Below are 19,121 nucleotides of genomic sequence, written 5' to 3' on the forward strand. Positions count from 1 at the left end.
TGTTACGCGTGTGATATATATTTAAAGCGCTTGTTTTTTGCATTCTCTAGATGAAGTGTGTTCGTCGACCGGGGCCTGGAGTTCGATCCTCGCTGCTCATTCTAAACAGGCTGTGTGGGTATGTCTGGTGGACTCGTGGCTCACCTGGTCTCATCTTGATGTTCATGGACTGCGGAGAAACTTGGGCGTAGCGTGAGCTCATCATGTCCGAAGTGGACAAACTCTGCAACACAAAATCAGACGAGAGGACGCGCATTTCGTCGACACGCACACACGCAGCTGAAACCGGTAGCCCGACAGCCCTGCCACTCGTACCACTGTCCCACTAGCACATCCGAGCTGAGCCAGCGCACTTCACGGTACCGGCGGATTTCCACCGGGTATTTGACGTGCCGAGTCGGATCCAAACCGTGATAGGCTGACCTCACAAGACATCCGAATCTACCTTGGGGCCAAGCATTGTCCAGGGGCGGGGATAACGATGCATTAATTGTGTGTGACGTGGGTCAGTATTTGTTGACGTGCAATGCCAGCGGCACGGCACGGCTTCTGCAGTGGAAAAGAAACCCGGAGCCTCCAGAGGCGAGCGGGGCTAGCTCGGCACAGCCTCGGCGCGGCTCGGTAGTGCAGTGGAAAAGAGGTATTGGTGCCAGCTGTCGGCACAGACTCACTCGTTCCTCCAGCTCCGCGAGAATGCGCAACACGAGTCTCAACCAAATTTGAAGCCCTATGAATTCACATTTTAAGTATTCGCCTCACCATCGTGCGACAGCCTCGGAGCGCTTGGGAAAGTGCGACCCCTGTATGTACACGTATGTATGTTGAACTTCTTTCGCACCGAACGTAGCCAATCATGCTCATTGGAGGCGCGACCCCCTGATGTGTAAAGGGACCAAAGGCGACGTGAAGGATTTTTAGGGGCCCTGCAAAACATGCGGTCTTCCGCAGCTGTTTTCTGGGACATGGCGTGTACCGTTCCGTGAGTTTTCCGAACGGATCCTCCGTCTCATGACACAAACACCGATTATTATCGCAGATGGAATAAATGTGCGCGGGTCCGAAAAGAACGATCTTTTCTTTTTCAATCATTACCGATCGATGATCGATCGGCACGTCGTCGGCACGCCCCAAAATACAAACCCGCGATAAGAGGCTCCACCCCGGGACGCTGCATCAGTTGGCGGTTCCTCGTTACCCGCCGGGGCGTCGCGTGCCCCCTTCGCTCACCTTCATCACTTCGGAGGACGTGCGCACCATCGTGATCTGGCCGCATCGCTTGGCCTGAAGATTCTCCAGCAGGTCGCAGCGCTTCTCCGTGAAACCCTGTCGCACGCCGGAGAAGGTGGGGGCACAAGTCATTCCCCAACTCAATGGAAGGTCGCTCCTTCATCTCTCCTGCACCCCCCCCCTCCCCCCGTGTCTAAGACTTCATCCTCCTGCGCGGCTTCCGCACCGCCGAGAGGCTTGGCGCGGTGGTCGGCCGGACGTGCGACCGTGCACCTCACCTCCTCGAAGCAGTAGGAGCACTTGGGGCCGATCTTGAGGCATTCCCTGCAGGTGAGGGGGTTGTTTGAGAGACATTGGTTTATCCCTGTGGGGGGGGGGGCAGAGAGGGGGGAGGGGAGAAGACGCATCACACCCCACCCAATTCCGCCCTGCTACCACTCGACTCGTTGGGGGGGGGCCACCATACACATTTAGAATCAACATCACGCGTTTAAGAGTATTTGGCTGCTATCAATTTCCACGAGATAAGCCACTTTGTTGAGTTATCACTTGTGGCCAGGTCGCTTCTCAAAAAGAGCTACACAGCTCAGTGGGGGCCTTACCTGGTAAAATAAAATAAAAAAACAGCTTCGTTAGTTCTAGCCTTGACTCACCTTGGGTCTGCCCGTGACTCAGGCCAAAGGCAGCCAGGAGCACCAAGAGCCACGCTGCCTCCATGCCCTCTCTCTCTCTGTCCCTGCAGGTGAAAAAGACAGACACAGACATGCCTACTGAGCTCCTTGTAAGCTCCCAAGGACCAAACGCTGCCTGTGCGCCAGCCTGCCCGTGCTGGCACGGCGCGTGAGTGGGACAATGTCTGGTGTGCGGCATTGCCACCTTGTCAGAGGTTGACCAGGACAGTCTGGGATTTGGCGTCTTTGTCCGGGTAGCAGCAAGAATTGATTTTTATATCGAGATTTGGTACCGGTATTTCCACGTTGAACTTTTCACTGCGGTAAACTGGCACAGTTTTGATAACAAGACGTGGGCTGACCGAGAAGTATGGCCCCATGAAAAGTGTGGCAGCCACAGAGGGGTAGCCAGAGCCACAGTTGTATCCCCAGTGTTCATATTTCCACACTGTACCACGTACAGTACTCATTTAAGGCTGAGTAGATCTAGAGGTGGCCGAGGCCTGGTACAGATTTCACTCGCCATTCATGGCTGGGAACCGAACTCTGCTCAATGGGTTTGTAGTGCAGTGCGCGAACTACGCCACCACTCTCCACAAACAAGCAACAAAAACAAAGATCCCCCGTGTAGCCTTAACAGACCGTTGGGGCAAGTGCTGTTAGCGAGTAACACCTATGAAGGCCGGCACGACACACGAGGTGGGTGGGTGGCCTGCACCACGCCACAGCCGCCTTTGTCTCCCTAGTGGCGATGTTTACACACCGCACCAGGTACTAATTTAGAGGCTGAGTCGACCTAGAGGAGGCCCCAGACCGGTTCAGATAATCGTCACTGGTGTTGGCCGTGAGCACGTAAAGTATGTTACGGAGGCGCTCGCATTCATACACGCATGGACCCAAGCCAACATGCAAATTTTCACACTGGCACACACACGTCAAATGTGATGTCAACGGATCACTGTAGCTGGTACTCATTTAAAGGCTGAGTGGACCTAGAGGTGGCTGTGGACTGGTTCAGATATGACTTGCTACACACGCACGTACATAAATCTACCCTTAGAGTATGCCCAGTCGCGAACACAAAGACAAAGGTCTGGTTTAGTCTTGCATACCGAATACCAAAGCGCCTTAACTTTACACGCATGCAAAGTCAAACTCGGCGGGTTCACACGAGGTCCTGGCCATAAAATTGGCCAACCCTGCAGCCCAATAAAATGTCACTGATAGACCAGAGTAGACTAAACAGGGTTTCTGTGACACGGGGGCGACGGGCGGTCATCTGTTTGGAACACATTTCTCAGCAAACAAAGAAAATGTTTGATTAAGTCTCGCACGGTCGCACCCAGGGCTGTCATATTTCGTGTCTCCTCTTGCCTCATCCCATCGTCGTCACGCTCACGGTCTCGAACATTTAACGCTGTATGGGGCGCGCTCCATCTACGCAGAATGCAGCCAACTACAGCTCCGTAGTGGGCATCTCTGCGCAATGTTACGCTGCCGCTCCAATTAAAATGTAGAACACAACGTGCAACATTTCCATTAAAATACATTTAAACTGCGTTTTAAATCAGCGTCTGTGTTATTTCCCACTGTTGTTGAAAACAAATCTTACGGTGTTTGTCAAGGGGGGGGGGCCCCCAACTCGTAGCTCTGACCACCAGGGCGGGGGGGGGGGGGGCAATGCACCCCCTCTGCTCCCCACGCTGCTCGTTATGCCACTGCCAAGGGCTCATTTTTACCCAAAGCATGATGGGCTACGTACGACTCAGGTCAACTGAACATGACCATGTGTTGTTTTTCGGTTAGAGCGCGTAAACATAAATGTGTCGTTAAACCTGCTACCACCCGACACAGCCAATTAGTAAGGTTTGTCACGTAAACAGAACGTGCCAATTCGTTACTAGTACAGCACACCGGTGTCTTGGATAGAGAATATCCACATCGCTGTGTTGCTCTCCAACACACCAGTGTGCTGTACTAGTAACGAATTGTCACGTTCTGTTTACGTGACAAACCTTACTAATCGGCTGTGTCGGGTGGTGGCGGGATTTAACGACACATTTATCTTTACGCGATCTAACCCAAAAAAAAAACCTGCATTATGGTTGATATTGGTCGCGAAAGCCAACGTGTTGAACTGAACATGACCAACATTTTTCACCACGTCACCCTCATGGAGGGGAGTGGGAAGCGCAGTGGTCAACGTACTGCGCCGTGAACAACGGAGACCTAAGTTTGATTGCCGGCCACGGATAACACCAGTGGCGAGTGATACTCTATCTGAATTGTTTTTGGACCACCGCCCTGTCACTAGCCTGCACTGACAAGCAATTGGGAAGTAGGGGCCATCACGCCGCGTGTCCAACAAAGGGCCGTGAGGCCTTCATCTGAGAGGGAATTGACGCAGCGCTGCAATTCAGCATTAATTCGTTGTGCTTGTTACTTCTGTTGATGTGGTTTGTGAACATTTTAAACTGGCATCGTTCGAATCTTCTGGCCGTGGTAGTGGACGGGAAACCCCGACCAGGAGGCTGGAGGTTACTCGTGCAACAATTTTTTTTTAATATGTATATAAATCAAGAATTGTAGTTTAGAAGAAAAAAAAAACATCACCACTTATTCAGAACGGGGCTGGTACCGGTCCGTAGGTCAGCTTTAAAAGTAATCAGACCGAGGAGATGAGGGCTTTCAGTCTATTGCCAACGAATCGCGATGGACGGTCTGATAGCAGCTATCAAGAAACCCCGAGGAATGATGTTTGTTGGCCGTGAAAAGCACACGCAGCACACGAGCTGTCACTGCCCGTCCCCTCTCAGATCAAAATCCAGTTATGCAGGTGTCAGGAGCATCACGTTGTATCATTATTGCTGGACTTTCCTGGAAAACTGGTGACATGCACACGTTTACAAACATCTTCCACTTCCCCAGCATACGCACGCTTCTGGTGCCTGTGACAGACGAGGTGCATCTTCGATGCCATGTGGAGTGTCAAAGTTTCACAGGGCAAGGAGCCACGGGAAATTCCCAGGTGTGATGGGCGATCGTAACTGAGATGACTGTCAGATAAACCACGTGTGCAGTGACAACTCACGGCGCATTTTAACTGCCCGACGCTCTGCTTGTTGTTGTGAGTGCCATTTCGCTACTTGTTGTTGCTCAAAGGTTGCTGGCAACTGTTCGGTGGCGTCTGTCATGAACCTCCTCGCACAGCGGCTGACCTTGACACTGCTGGCACCAGCCGATGGACGCTAAGTCCGCTCACCTTCAGGTCTTCCCGTACTGCATCAGCCCATCTCGTCTCTGGTATGTGCCGCACCCATTCAGCCCCCAACACATGGAAACGTTAGAGTGCTGTACGGGACTGTGCTTTAAAAGTATTTATGACTCACCGATCCTCTACAGAGACTACTAAATGCCTCAATAACCTCGATAAATATGTACAAAGTTGCCAATATCACCCCTGTCGTATGAAATCATTAAGTCACACTTTTTTTTTTACAGCCCTTTGTCAATCCACTGTTAGAGGAAGGCCTCGCCTACACTGTGTCGGGCATGTTTGTGTCACCATACTTCACCCCACTGATGTGTGTACAGTTAACTTTTATTTCCCACCGTGCGTAGTCAACCGCGCTAATCGGAAGTGTGGGTGAAGGACAACAATCTACACACAAAGCCAACGCCAGAAATGCGACTTGAGCCGTTGGGGCTCATTGTGCAGTGTGCCAACTATTGTGCAAAAGTGTTCATCCAGCAGTGGATTGACAAAGGCCCGTTCATTTAATATTTACGTTTATAATATGACATAGAGTCAACATGTGATACATTCACTTTGTCCAGTTTTTTGTTGCTGTTATAAAGTAACGCAGTCTTCACGTATCACTCCACACCCAATACAAAATTGTTTGCAATCTGAAAATATTGTGCATGGCACTTGCCCCGCGTCTCTTTTTATCACGATGGTTTCGTTGTGTGTCGCGCGTTCGTTGATCCGGCAAAAGGCGTTTCTGCCTTAGAGCCACTCCCTCGCTACCTCGATGAACCACGAGACTGTGGATTTTATCATCCGTTCTGCATCGCAGTGGCTTTTGCAACACCAACTGCTCACGTTCCCATGATTCCAGCCCTTGTCAGCAAAAGAGGTGTGTGGGTGGGGAGCGGTGACACAGTGATCGTCACCATTTATCCCTTGATATCCACCCCTTGCGAAAGTATAGGTCACTACCTGGTGGGCCCACATACCTGTCAACCCCATATCAGTGCCCTACCTGAGACCAATTCAGACCTCACTGGTCACCCCGTGCACCTTATAAATCTCAACGTTCATCCTACAAAGTCCCATCACAAGGGAGAAACACAACAACATTTACATGTTTAAAACTCTATTTCCCTGTACAAGAATACGGGTAAACCGTACATTTTGACAGGTTATGGGCCTAATGGAATTTAGAAGAACTAAACAGACAACTGCCCATAGGTAGGAGCACACTTGAACTTACGATCACAACACGTGTTCTTTTTTTAAGACGACTTAATGCAATTGTATTCACCGGAGTGTATACAATGAACTAACACGGTAGAAACAGCTCCTTTATTGCGACGTCTTTGTACGCGTAAGGGTATATTGAGTAGGACCGTGCAATGTTTGAAAGTTGGGTGCTGGATGAAATTCGCCGAGTGATATTCCTTGCTGTGACTATTTCAACCTTTCCTGGACCTATACCTCACAAATCCGCAGTGACCACCCCTCCTCACTATATTGCAGCAGTGGATTGGAAAAATGTCCGTAAAATGTTTACGCGAGTCCAGGAATGATGTTGTAAACGATGAGCGTGATCGTGAAGTTGATCCAGGACTAATTAGCCAATAGATGCACACACCACAACGTGCGAATCGCTTTGTTGAAAAGCTCTTTCGTGGTGTCTATGTATTGCCCCGGCCTGCATGAAGCTGTTGTTGTTGTGATCGTTTCCAGCCATTTACAGCTCTGGATTAACGGGTCAATCGCTGCGATTTGACGTACAGTCGAGGGTCGGATTAAGGTTCTTGTGGGCGCTCGGCACTTCAGTTTCGTAGGCCTTGCGAGTGATAACTTTCTGCAATTGGTGCTGCTGATGCCCCATGTCACTACTACCGTCGCTGTCACAACGCCTTTGTCATCCCTAGCACCGCTCTCTAATGAGAGTGTGCGAAAAAACACATTTGAAGATGTTGATAATTCACTATGTTACACGATTTTTGTTCCTGGGTAGTAAGTGTTCTTTTCTAATTGCTTATGCCTCAAGAGCAGAGAAAATGTCTCTATTATTATTAATGGAGTGGATTAATGATTAACTTTGCTTTTGTGTCCTGGTCACAAAAGCAAAGTTTGTGGGGAATAAGCAATTAGAAAAGAACACTTACTACCCAGGAACAAGGAATATATATTTATATATTTTTGTTACAGTGATAATTTTGCAATGAAAAACATCTCTAAAAGTTCACCACCGGTGTTAATCTCTCTCAGCTTATGAATAAAAAAAGACGCACGACCACATATACACTGTGCCTATCCTTGTTATATAAAGATATTTAGATTTAAAGCTTTCGTGACTGCAGGGATTCTAATTCTTGGTTCTTTCGGTAAAGTCACGTAGAAGGGAAATAATAAAAATATAAAACAATAAAATTCTCACGACGTTTCGACTGCAACACAAGCAATCATCATCAGGTGTGAAATCCACAACAAGAACATTTTCTTGCTGTGGATTTCACACCTGATGATGATTGCTTGTGTTGCAGTCGAAACGTCGTGAGAATTTTATTGTTTTATATTTTTATTTTTTCCCTTCTACGTGACTATACCGAAAGAATCAAGAATATAAATATATTTATTCAGGAATATATCTTGGTTACATTTTTTTTTGCATACAAACAAAAAACACGGTCAAATGTTGATGCTTCGCAGGCCCTTTAGTTTCCCTCGGCCCTGGGCACATTGCCTACTGTGGCCTATGGGATAATAGGGCCCTGGTAGAAGTATGGTAAGTCGAGTGAGTGTACGACGGCCTGCGAGGTGTGACGGTGTTCACAGTTTAAGTTGCATTTATTTGGTATAGCCCTGTGAGCCATTCCGCTCTTGAATCGGGTGCAACCGCAACAATCAAAAAACAAAAACATGATCAAGAAAACATCTTAAAGTGACTATGCGCAAACAGAAAAATCCAGGAAGTCTTCCAGAAAAAGCACCGTATATCAATGCTGTGTGCAAAAATCCCAGTGGAATGCAAGTCAAACAACAACAACCACAAGACAACTTAGATTAAAGCCATCATTCTAACTCCGTACTACAACAAACAAACATGGCCCAAGTCTTCACTTCTCACGACAGCCAGCTGAGCCAAAGGCTGTGTCACTCACAGCTGAGTTCTTACTCCATCTGTACGGAGGCCATCCAGTGTTTATACATCGTTGAGTTTCGATTTAAAGCTTTCGTGACTGCAGGGATTCATCTTCTTGGTTCTTTCGGTAAAGTCACGTAGAATGGAAATAATAAAATAATAATAATAATAAAACATCATCAAATAATTCTCACGACGTTTCGGCCACAACGCACGGCTGCTTGCGTTGTGGCCGAAACGTCGTGAGAATTATTTAATCATGTTTTATTTTTGCATTATTTTATTATTTCCATTCTACGTGACTTTACCGAAAGAACCAAGAAGACATCGTTAAGTGTTATTACCCCCCGCACCCCCATCCACTCAGATGTTTGGTATTTGTATCTGAAGGGAAGTGGGGGGGAGGAGCAGGACTGGCTAGGAACAGGTAAGAAGAACCCTTCTCCCTGCCCAAGCTGCCTCGCCTGTCATCACCACGTGGCGAGCGAGAGTGAGTGGCGAGAGAAAGGCATTGCAGCATGTACCTGGAGCGACTTCTCAGGCACCGGCTGTAGCGGCTTTCGTTATTCACAAGGGGCCGTCCATAAATGACGTCACGCGATTTTGGACGATTTTTGACCCCCCCCCTCCCCCTTCGTCACACGACGTCACGAAAAGTCAGACCCCCCCACCTCAAATATGACGTCACAAAGCTCTGCCCCCAACCCCCCCCCCCCCCAAAATAAAACATGCTTAAAATCGCTTTAAACTATTGTCATTGTAGTGCGTATTTAATGTGGAGCTGCACTCTGATGTTGTAGGCGAAAACATTTATTAAAAAGTGTATTTAATTAAGTAGAACGTGTTGTCTATATTTATTTAAAGTTGCGCATTTTGATGTGACGTCACATTTCTCACCACCCCCCTTCCTCGTCAAACAACGTCACAAAAGTCTGACCCCCCCCCCTAAGTGCGTGACGTCATTTATGGACGGCCCCCAACACGATCTCATCACAGCGTCGACTCGATGACGCAAGAGGACGACATTGAGCACATAACGACGACTGACTGCATCGTCTTGATTTGAAGCTGACTGTATAGTAGTAGTAGCGGCGATAACGACGACAGTGGCTACCACGACCCCCACAGAGTCCTAGGACCCCCTCCCCTTCTCACTCCCCTCTTCTCGAACTCTCTCGCAAGGTCCCTGAAGCTCCCAGATCCTCCCCCTCTTTGTTACACCCCACCCCGCCCCCCCCTCTTGTAGCCGCTAGTAGCATATATACAGGCAGTCCTCGACTTACGATGGAGATGCGTTACGACGACCCCATCGTAAGTCGAAAATAACGTAAGTCGGACCATCGTAACTCGGGGACTACCTGTATATGGGTCTCTGTAGTCACCACGTGTCACGTGTCCTGTCTCTACAGCCGTAGTCACCACGCGTCACGTGTCCTGTCTCTACAGCCGTAGTCACCACGTATCACGTGTCCTGTCTCTACAGCCGTAGTCACCACGCGTCACGTGTCCTGTCTCCACAGCCGTAGTCACCACGTGTCACGTGTCCTGTCTCTACAGCCATAGTCACCACGTGTCACGTGTCCTGTCTCTACAGCCGTAGTCACCACGTGTCACGTGTCCTGTCTCCACAGCCGTAGTCACCACGTGTCACGTGTCCTGTCTCTACAGCCGTAGTCACCACGTGTCACGTGTCCTGTCTCCACAGCCGTAGTCACCACGTGTCACGTGTCCTGTCTCTACAGCCGTAGTCACCACGTGTCACGTGTCCTGTCTCCACAGCCGTAGTCACCACGTGTCACGTGTCCTGTCTCTACAGCCGTAGTCACCCCTCGTCACGTGTCCTGTCTCTACAGCCGTAGTCACCACGTGTCACGTGTCCTGTCTCTACAGCCGTAGTCACCACGCGTCACGTGTCCTGTCTCTACAGCCGTAGTCACCACGTGTCACGTGTCCTGTCCCTACAGCCGTAGTCACCACGTGTCACGTGTCCTGTCCCTACAGCCGTAGTCACCACGTGTCACGTGTCCTGTCTCCACAGCCGTAGTCACCACGCGTCTCTTTTCAATGCACCGAAGCTCGAAGCAGGATTTGTTTAATTTCTTTCTTTCTTTCGGGAGCGCTGGATTTGAGACTCGAGCGGGAAAGGTGGCGGGGGACAGGAGAGAGTTTTTTTGGAGGCTCGAGGCAGCGAGATGGCCAGGGCATTCTAACTTGACGAGCCACTCTCACCCACGCCCCCGATGGAGACGCGGAGTTTGGATAGTGTCGTCCGTTCGGCGTCGAGCAGCCTGCCTCAACGCGAACTTGCTCCCAAGTACTCCCAAATGCCGGCCCCTTGCCGGGCAAGGCGTTTGCGGGGTGGCTAAGCGTCGAGGGGGGTGATCGTGGTCACCATTCATCCCTTGGCATCCGCGGCTCGCGAAAGAACGGATCGCGTCCACCGATTTGTGGCGGTTGGCTACGTACGGCGCAAAAGAAGTTCAATGTACGTCCACCAGTGGTGGGTGAGGCGATGTCTGGACTGGTCAATGGATTCCTCAACGCATGCTGAGGAACCGGTCTGCCAGACTGTTTCGTATTGTCCACCACACTCTGCTCAACCACCACTATCACACAGTGTTCAACCACCACCACCACACTGTGTTCAACCACCACCACCACACTGTGTTTAACCACCACCACCACCACCACCACACTGTGTTCAACCACCACCACCACCACACTATGTTTAACCACCACCACCACCACCACACTGTGTTTAACCACCACCACCACCACCACACTGTGTTCAACCACCACCACCACCACACTGTGTTTAACCACCACCACCACCACCACCACACTGTGTTTAACCACCACCACCACACTGTGTTTAACCACCACAACTGCAGATCCCAACACCGCTTCTCTTTCTGCTTCTTCCCATGCACTTGCTCCAGAGCGCAATCGCTTCATAACCTTTCTCGATTCAAGAAATGTTATTCGTTTCCCATTGCTAACCAGGGCAAACTTCGTTAATAATAATAACAACAACAACAACACGAGTACAGTAGCGCTCTGTTTGTTGCTGACCGCTTAGTCTACACCGAGCGAAACACGTTCCCTGCTGTTGGCTTCAGGATCTCGAGAGCTCTTGGCATCAAATGGGGGGACACGAAGCGACCTTTGCAACTGCTGCGTTGGTGGAGAGAGGTGATAGCGACGAGCCGTGAGCCACGTCTGTTGCTCTCACCACTCACCCAGTGTCTCACTCCTTACCACACACCCAGTGTCTCACTCCTCACCACTCACCCAGTGTCTCACTCCTCACCACACACCCAGTGTCTCACTCCTCACCACTCACCCAGTGTCTCACTCCTCACCACTCACCCAGTGTCTCACTCCTCACCACTCACCCAGTGTCTCACTCCACACAGCCCTCACTACACACCACAGCCCTCACTACACACTACATACACACTTAACGCCACACCTAATGCCACACACACGACTAAATACATCACACGTTCACGCACACAACACCACACACGACACAAACACACACCTGGTCACGCCACCGCCACACGAACTATTTTATGTCTGTTGGGCTTGGTCACTTACACTGAAGATATTTTTTTTATAAATTCTCGATCCAGTGTCGGTCGGCTGAGTGTTGTTGTATCACAAAGCCAAAGGCTAACCGCGCAGGAATGGAACGCACCCCGACATTTTCTGTGCTAATAAAAAAAAACCCACACACCTGGATTCACTCACCTGCCCCAACGCGCAAGATTCCGTTTTCAGAGACTCGGCGTCAGCTCCTATCGACGAGGGAGTTCGTCGATCGTACAACTGCGCATGCACTCACGATTCTTTTTTAGTATAAATCCTCTGCTGGATGAGGACATCCCAGCACCTGCGCCTGTCCACGGCGCGTTATTGGCACCACACTTAACCGCTCTGCTCGGTGCGCGTCAGTCAAATGCTGGCTAGCACACACGTGGCAGCATAGAGGTGCAGTCCAACAATGGGTTTATTTGCTGTACAGCACTGTTACTGCCCACGACGCAGCGACGACGCCTATGACAGCCGGTTTGTGCACGGGGCGGTCGCCCATCCAAACACTATCCAGGCTTCAGACCTGCTGAGCTTTCGCGATGTGATGAGTGCGGTGTGAAATGGGGCCGGTTTGCTTGGAGGCAGCGCGTCAACGCAGCAAATCACTCGGAGGTCGCGACCGGCCGAGGAGACCTCAGGAACGGAGAGGTTGGGACGCAGGACGAGGGGCAGAGGAGTGGGAATTTAAAGGCTCAGAACAACAACAACAAGCGCCATTCGCCACGAAGTGGCGGTGACGTAACCACGGCGCTTGTACCAGGCTAGGTGCACGTTAAGGCCACGTGAAGTGTCGAACGCCCGCTGGCAGGAGGTCACGGGACAGACCCAACATGTGCCACGGGTCGACTGACCGAGATGAGTGGCCGATGGCACCACCTGTGGCCCCTACCGTGCCAACTCGCTGTGCTTTAGTCAGAACAACAACGATGCCAGAACAACACACAGACGGCAACACACACTACACAGCACTGACTTTAAACGTGGGGGAGGGGGAGGGATTTCTTCAGCCAATGCTATGATCCACATTGCTTGTGTTCAGTTGGTTGTCCTTCGCCCGCACCTTGGCTACGTGCGGTGCGAGAGAGCGTTCAACATACGGTGCACAGAAACACGTTTGTTCTTTTTGGGTTATGCCGCGCTGGTCGCCTTTATGGCAGAATGTCTCGTCATCAATCCTCCGTCACTTTATCTGGTAAAATAAAAAAAATTAGTTTTTTTTGTTTTTTGTGTGATTTGATATTTTCTATACTTTGTGCTTTCTGACCCACCCCTCCTGGTCGTCTGTGAAAAAAAGTTTTATAGCTCATCGGATTTTATTTGCATTGTTTGTTGTTTCAACTTTCTGACCAACCCCTCCTGGACATCTGTGATAAAGAGCTTCATAGCTCATCGGATTCCACCCCCCCCCCGCAGTGTAAATAAAGATTCAGATTCTATGGACGGCCCTGGCTACGGGCAGTGTTGGTGCCTTCAAACCCCCTACGCGTGTTCAGGTTGCAGCCACCACCACCACGTCCCAGATGAGAGATGCCCTGCTCCTACAGCTATAGTCGTGGCTTCTTCCACTCATTTCTAGATTTGAAGCTTTCGTGACTGCAATGATTCATATTCTTAGGTTTTTCCGGTAAAGTCACGTAGGTAAAAAAAATAAAATTTATAAAAGTAAAATAAAAAATAAAATAAAAATCACGACGTTTCGGAGGCAACACAAGCTTCCGTCTTCAGGTGGAACCGTCACAGCACGATAGCTGTATCAAGTGAGAGGAATATTCTTCCACTCACCCTCGCAGCCCTGGCAGGTGCTCTCCCCAGCAAGGCCTTGCACAAATGGCTCTCCACTTTCTGTGCCACCTCGAGCTACGGGGTCGCCACGTCCGCGAGGCACAGATATAACCAGGACGTGTCACGTGGGACGAAGACGATCGTCACGATGCGTTCCGGAGGAGGAGGGGGGTAGAGTCAAGTCAAGTTGACTTTTGTTTACATTCGTGGTGGTGGTGGCTTTTTGGCACAAATCTACCACTCACAGCACCTGAATCACCTGAATACTCAACATAAAATAAATACGTGAACATGCTAAACAATGAGAAAATATATACTGATAAAGCATCTACAGTTGTTCTAAAGCAAGTTTTAAAAGCAAGTTGTGGCTGTATGATCGATCATACAGCCACAACTGATCAAAAACAAAAAATGACACGAGAACAAAGACAAAGATCACCCGTATAGCCTTAACAGAATGTTGGGGAAAGTGCTGTTAGCGAGCACCTATGAGGGCCGGCACGGCACACGAGGGGGTGGGTGGCCAACACCTTCGCCCGACCGCCTTTGTCTCCCCAGTAGCGATGTTTACACACAGCACCAGGTACTCATTTGAGGCTGAGTCGACCTAGGGGAGGCCCAGGACCGGTTCAGATAATCGTCACTGGTGTTGGCCGTGAGCGGGAATCGAACTCGGGTCGCCGGGTTCGTAGCGCAGCGCGCTAACCGCTACACCACCGCCCCCCCCACACACAAACACCCACGCAAAGACAACATACACGTGAATAAATGCACACACACCCGCGCGCGCGCGAATGCATACCCACACAAACACGTGCAAATGCATAACATTAAGGTGGAAACTCGCATGCACATCCACGCACGCGTATAGCGTGTATGTCTAACTGCTTTCGCGTCGTACGTAGCCAACCGTGATAATAATCGGAGGTGAGGGGGGGCAAGGGCAACAAACTAAACACAGAACTCAGTTCTAAAGAAATTAGTTTTTAAATCTGAAAGATTGAAAAGTGTGCGTAGCTCCAGTGGCTTCCGAATATCGCAAGGAGGAACGTTCCAGACGGCCGCAGATGCGCATCTGAAAGAGCGCGATGCGGTGACCGCCCCCTTGCAGTGACCGTCATGCACACACACACGTACACACACACACGCACGCGTACACACACACACGCACGCGTACACACACACACGCACGCGTACACACACACACACACGCTTACACACACACGCGTACACACACGCGCACACACGTACACACACACACGCACGCGTACACACACACACGCACGCGTACGTACACACAGACACGCGTACACACACACGCGTACACACACGCGCACACGCGTACACACACGCGCATGCACGCGTACACACACACGCGTACACACACACGCGTACACACACACGCGTACACACACACGCGTACACACACACACCCATACACACACACGTACACGCACGCACACACACGTACATACACACACGCGTACACACACGCGTACACGCACGCACGTGTACACACACAGCAATTCACGCGCATAGCTCCACTCGCGGTGTGTGTATACTGCATAGACTGTCACAAAAACAAAGGTCCCCCCCCACCTACCCTCTAGCACTCTGTTGGGGCAAGCGAGCAGCAGCGCCTGTGAAGGCCGGAACGGCGCACGAAGGGCGTGGGTGACCAGCACCACGCCCGGCCGCCTTTGTCTCCCCAGTGGCGATGTTTTTACGCACCGCACCGGGTAATCATTTGAGGCTGAGTCGACCTAAGGGAGGCCAAGGACCGATTCAGATACTCGTCACCGGTGTTGGCCGTGAGCGCGAATCGAACTCGGGTGGCCGGGTTCGTAGCGCAGCGCAGCGCTAACCGCTACACCACCGCTCGCCACAGTCACACACAGACACACACACAGCCGTAATCACAACTCTCTCACACACACACACACCTCGCCTTACCTGTTGCGGGCCTCGAGCGAACGTTGTCGGCTCAAAGTTCCACTCCGCCTCTCGTCCCCCCGTGGATTCCTCCCCCCACCTCAGGCGAGACGGACAGGGAACGGAACGTCTCGATGGCCCCCGTGCCCAGCAGACGTGAGCGGCGCGAGTGGTAATCCCTCTCGCGCTGCCAGCGGAGGATGGAGGAGAGTGCTAGCGAGTGTCGAGAGGCAGACAGAGAACGAGAACGCGGGGACACTCCTCAAGAGACGACTTGGGGGGGTGGAGGGGAGGAAGTCTTAACACGCTACTCGGGGCGAGGCGTTGACCAGCCCTGCGTGAGAGTCACGGAGACTCGGCCGTGCGCCCTCGATGGACACGTGCAGACACCGTCTCTCGGACGCTCCGGCTGGTGGGGGGTGGGGGTCACGGGAAGCCTCCGAGCGCGATGGCACCACGAGCGCGCCGCGAGATGGAGACGCTTCGGGTGCTGCGTGGAGGCTCCGACGGGACGGGCGATGTTTGTCGGCAAGGCAAGCGTGGAGGCGGCTGGAGATGGAGGCTTTGGGAGTGGTGCGGTGCGCGCGCGTGTGTGTGAGCGTTACCTCTGTCACTCCGCTCCCCGCATGGCTCCTCCCCCCCCCCACTCTTCCTCCGTTCCCCTGACTCAGGTTGGGGTCGCCGCATCCCCTCCACCCCCCGGCTGCGCCTGGGGGGTGCTCGCTCACCCCTCGCCGGATACATCCACCGGGTTCAACCGCAGGTGTAGGGGATGACTCAGGTCCAGGCGGGAACTTTGGCGCACGCCGAGTACCACAGCTACTGCTGCTGCTGTATGCATGTTTTCAAGTTTTCAAGTTTCATTTATTAGGTGTAGCCCTGTGAGCCATTCGGCTCTTGAATCGGGTGCAACCGCAACAAACAAAAAAACAAAAACATGAACAAAAAACATCTTAAAGTGAATATGTGGCTGAGTGCAAACAGAAAATCCAAGAAAAGACAGCAAAATATTGCAGAAAAAACACCGTTGAACTTCTTTCGCGCCCTACCTAGCCACGCGCGCTGTTACTTACAGAGGGGCGCCCTCAAGTGCCGCATGAAGCTAGTGCGGGGCCTGTAGATATACGAGTGTTTACATGCTATAGTAAATGTGCCGAATGAATTGATTAAAGCAATGCCCGACTGCTGATGAGACACTGACTGGCGAAACCGGTCCACCAATTCCCTGATACTGAATCAATGCCGTTGTGTGTCTGATAGGTTGTGGTAGAAATGCCTTTATATGCTTTATACGCGGAGAGCCAGATATACAAAGTAGACGTAATCTCTGCCCTTTCCCTGCGGTTAGTGATATCCTGCACAACGACGATCATGATTTTGTAATCAGTGTTAGATAATGTCGCGTCGAACGAGGACCATCATCTTAAAGAGACGATCCTTGCCGATGCACCGCGGCGAGTTCAGAACGTTTTGGAGCAAGCTCTCGCTCAGCTGATGAGACACTGCATAAATTTCGATTTAAAGCTTTCGTGACTGCAAGGATTCATCTTCTTGGTTCTTTCGGTAAAGAATAGGTCTATCGAGAAGACCTGAGGACGGCTACTTGCGTTGTGGCCGAAACGTCGTGATAATTATTTTATTATGTTTTATTTTTATTATTGTATTATTTCCATTCTACGTGACTTTACCGAAGAACCAAGAAGATGAGACACTGCATGTTGGAAACCGGCACAGGGGTTGCTTGTACTGCACCAATGCTGCTGGCATTACGTACTGCCAGCAGGCTGTGTAGACCACACATATGCTGAGTGCCACAAACACACTCCAGTTGCTTTCAACTCAAACATCCGATGCTCTTGAAGTGTTTTCAAACGTTGCCGTAGCTACAGACCAAAAAACACGCCCTCCCCAACCCCATAACTTTCGCTTAAACACAAATAGAAGTGTAGGCGAAACTCATTTCTGCACCTACACACGTAATTACAAATGTGTATTAATCCACCATGCATTGAGATGATTTAGATTATGTTGGTGCTTGAAATGTCCAAATGATGGGGCCACTTTGTTGAGCTGTCATTTGTGGCCAGGTCGCTTCTGATAAGTTAATGCCTCAGTGGGCTTTACCTGGTGGGATGGGGATGGTTTAGTGTCGTTTTTGTTTGTGTTTGTGTGATTTACACCATTGGAACCTCATTTGCCCGTAACAAAATATGATGTTACTGGCAAATGAGGTTCCAATGGTGTAAATGCTTACCCCGAGCTCTCATACTCTGATGGTGCATTGTCTTTGAGTTGTGCGCCTTTTGGCGTCATCTGGTCCAACACCATGTGAGACTAGGCTCTAAGGAAAGCTGTCTCGGGTGTGGACCAATCAATTTCAAGGACAGTGCATACATTGTCAGAGTTGTGTTTTTGTTTGCATTCCGACTGCAGGTATTGTGGCCAATGCAAACATGACTCCTTGTGAAAAAAGGTGTCAGTTTTGTTGCCAGATAAAAGGGTAAAAAAACAATTATCATTTGTGTGATTTGTTTTCCTTTCTTATACTTTGCACCACTATCGTGTATTTGTATTGTTTGTTGTTGTAACGTTCTTACCCGCCCCGACTGGACATGTGAAAAAGAGCTTGATAGCTCATCAGATTCTTCTAGTGGCAATAATTAATCTGATTCTGATCATCAAGTAGCAATTTGTTTAAGCAAGCAAACTCTTGTTCGTTTTCTTTCTTTCTGGGTCTCAACGGCAGAGTTGGGCTACAATTTAGAATGCGTTCTGTGTTAGCGTTGATAGAACATATGAACGAGCCCATCTTCTCGAAATAAGTTCGACGTACGTACAAATGACTTTGCGATCATCCTGCAGTTGGAGAAATTATGAAAAAAAGGACTGAGGGCTTTTACAACACCGTTTGAGTAGACATTCCGTGACACGCTAGAACACAGCAATTCATCAGCGCTAATATTACGACCACAAATAAAAACAAATACTTGTGTATTTCAAATCGTTAAGGCTTTCTTGACAATGTTCAAATATTCCCTGGGGCAAATTCCCCTGAAGCTAAACAATAGAAACAACTAAAAAGCTAGACCCGTACTTATATTTCATTACGTGCAATTTGCTTGAACAACACAGGCAGGCAGAGGCGATTCCCTTCCAAAACTCTTGTTTCGTTGGGGGCGAGCGGTCTGAACCGGTCCCGGTGTAACAGGCCGTAGTATACCCACAGGCCGTAGTATACCCGGAGTTAAAACGGCCGAGGCTAGATTATACCCGGGTATATTATGGCCTAGGCCAATTTATACTCTGGGGTATATTATGGCCTAGGCAAAATCATGCTCCTCTTGGCAAAATCATACCCCCATGATAGTAATAGTGTTGAGCGATATACACATGAATTACTAAATTTTTCCAACATTTTATTTAAAACTGTAAACGCATAGACTTTAATTGCTTCAACCAGAAAAACGTGAATAATAACCCTAACCCTAAAAATGCTTCAATTGATCAAATTGAGATTCTTACTTCCATTGATACG

At 50.0% G+C, this 19,121-nt stretch overlaps 1 protein-coding gene across 2 annotated transcripts in view; it reads right to left on the minus strand.

The window, feature by feature from the left end:
- The window catches only part of ITGB4 (integrin subunit beta 4), a 59,546-nt gene extending 43,276 nt beyond the window's left edge, over positions 1-16,270 (minus strand). The window contains exons 1-5 of one of the 2 annotated variants that reach the window (XM_078872675.1): positions 15,608-16,270; positions 1,881-1,963; positions 1,506-1,591; positions 1,228-1,323; positions 145-223 (exon numbers count right to left, since the gene is read on the minus strand). In XM_078872675.1, the coding sequence (XP_078728801.1) occupies positions 145-223; positions 1,228-1,323; positions 1,506-1,591; positions 1,881-1,944 (325 nt within the window). In that variant the 5' untranslated portion in view covers positions 1,945-1,963; positions 15,608-16,270. The remainder of the gene's footprint in view (positions 1-144; positions 224-1,227; positions 1,324-1,505; positions 1,592-1,880; positions 1,964-15,607) is intronic. The other variant, XM_078872676.1, reaches the window with a different exon arrangement.
- Between the last annotated feature and the right edge of the window lie 2,851 nt (positions 16,271-19,121).

Source organism: Lampetra fluviatilis, chromosome 35 (assembly GCF_964198595.1).
Source record: "Lampetra fluviatilis chromosome 35, kcLamFluv1.1, whole genome shotgun sequence".
Classification (NCBI taxonomy): domain Eukaryota; kingdom Metazoa; phylum Chordata; class Hyperoartia; order Petromyzontiformes; family Petromyzontidae; genus Lampetra; species Lampetra fluviatilis.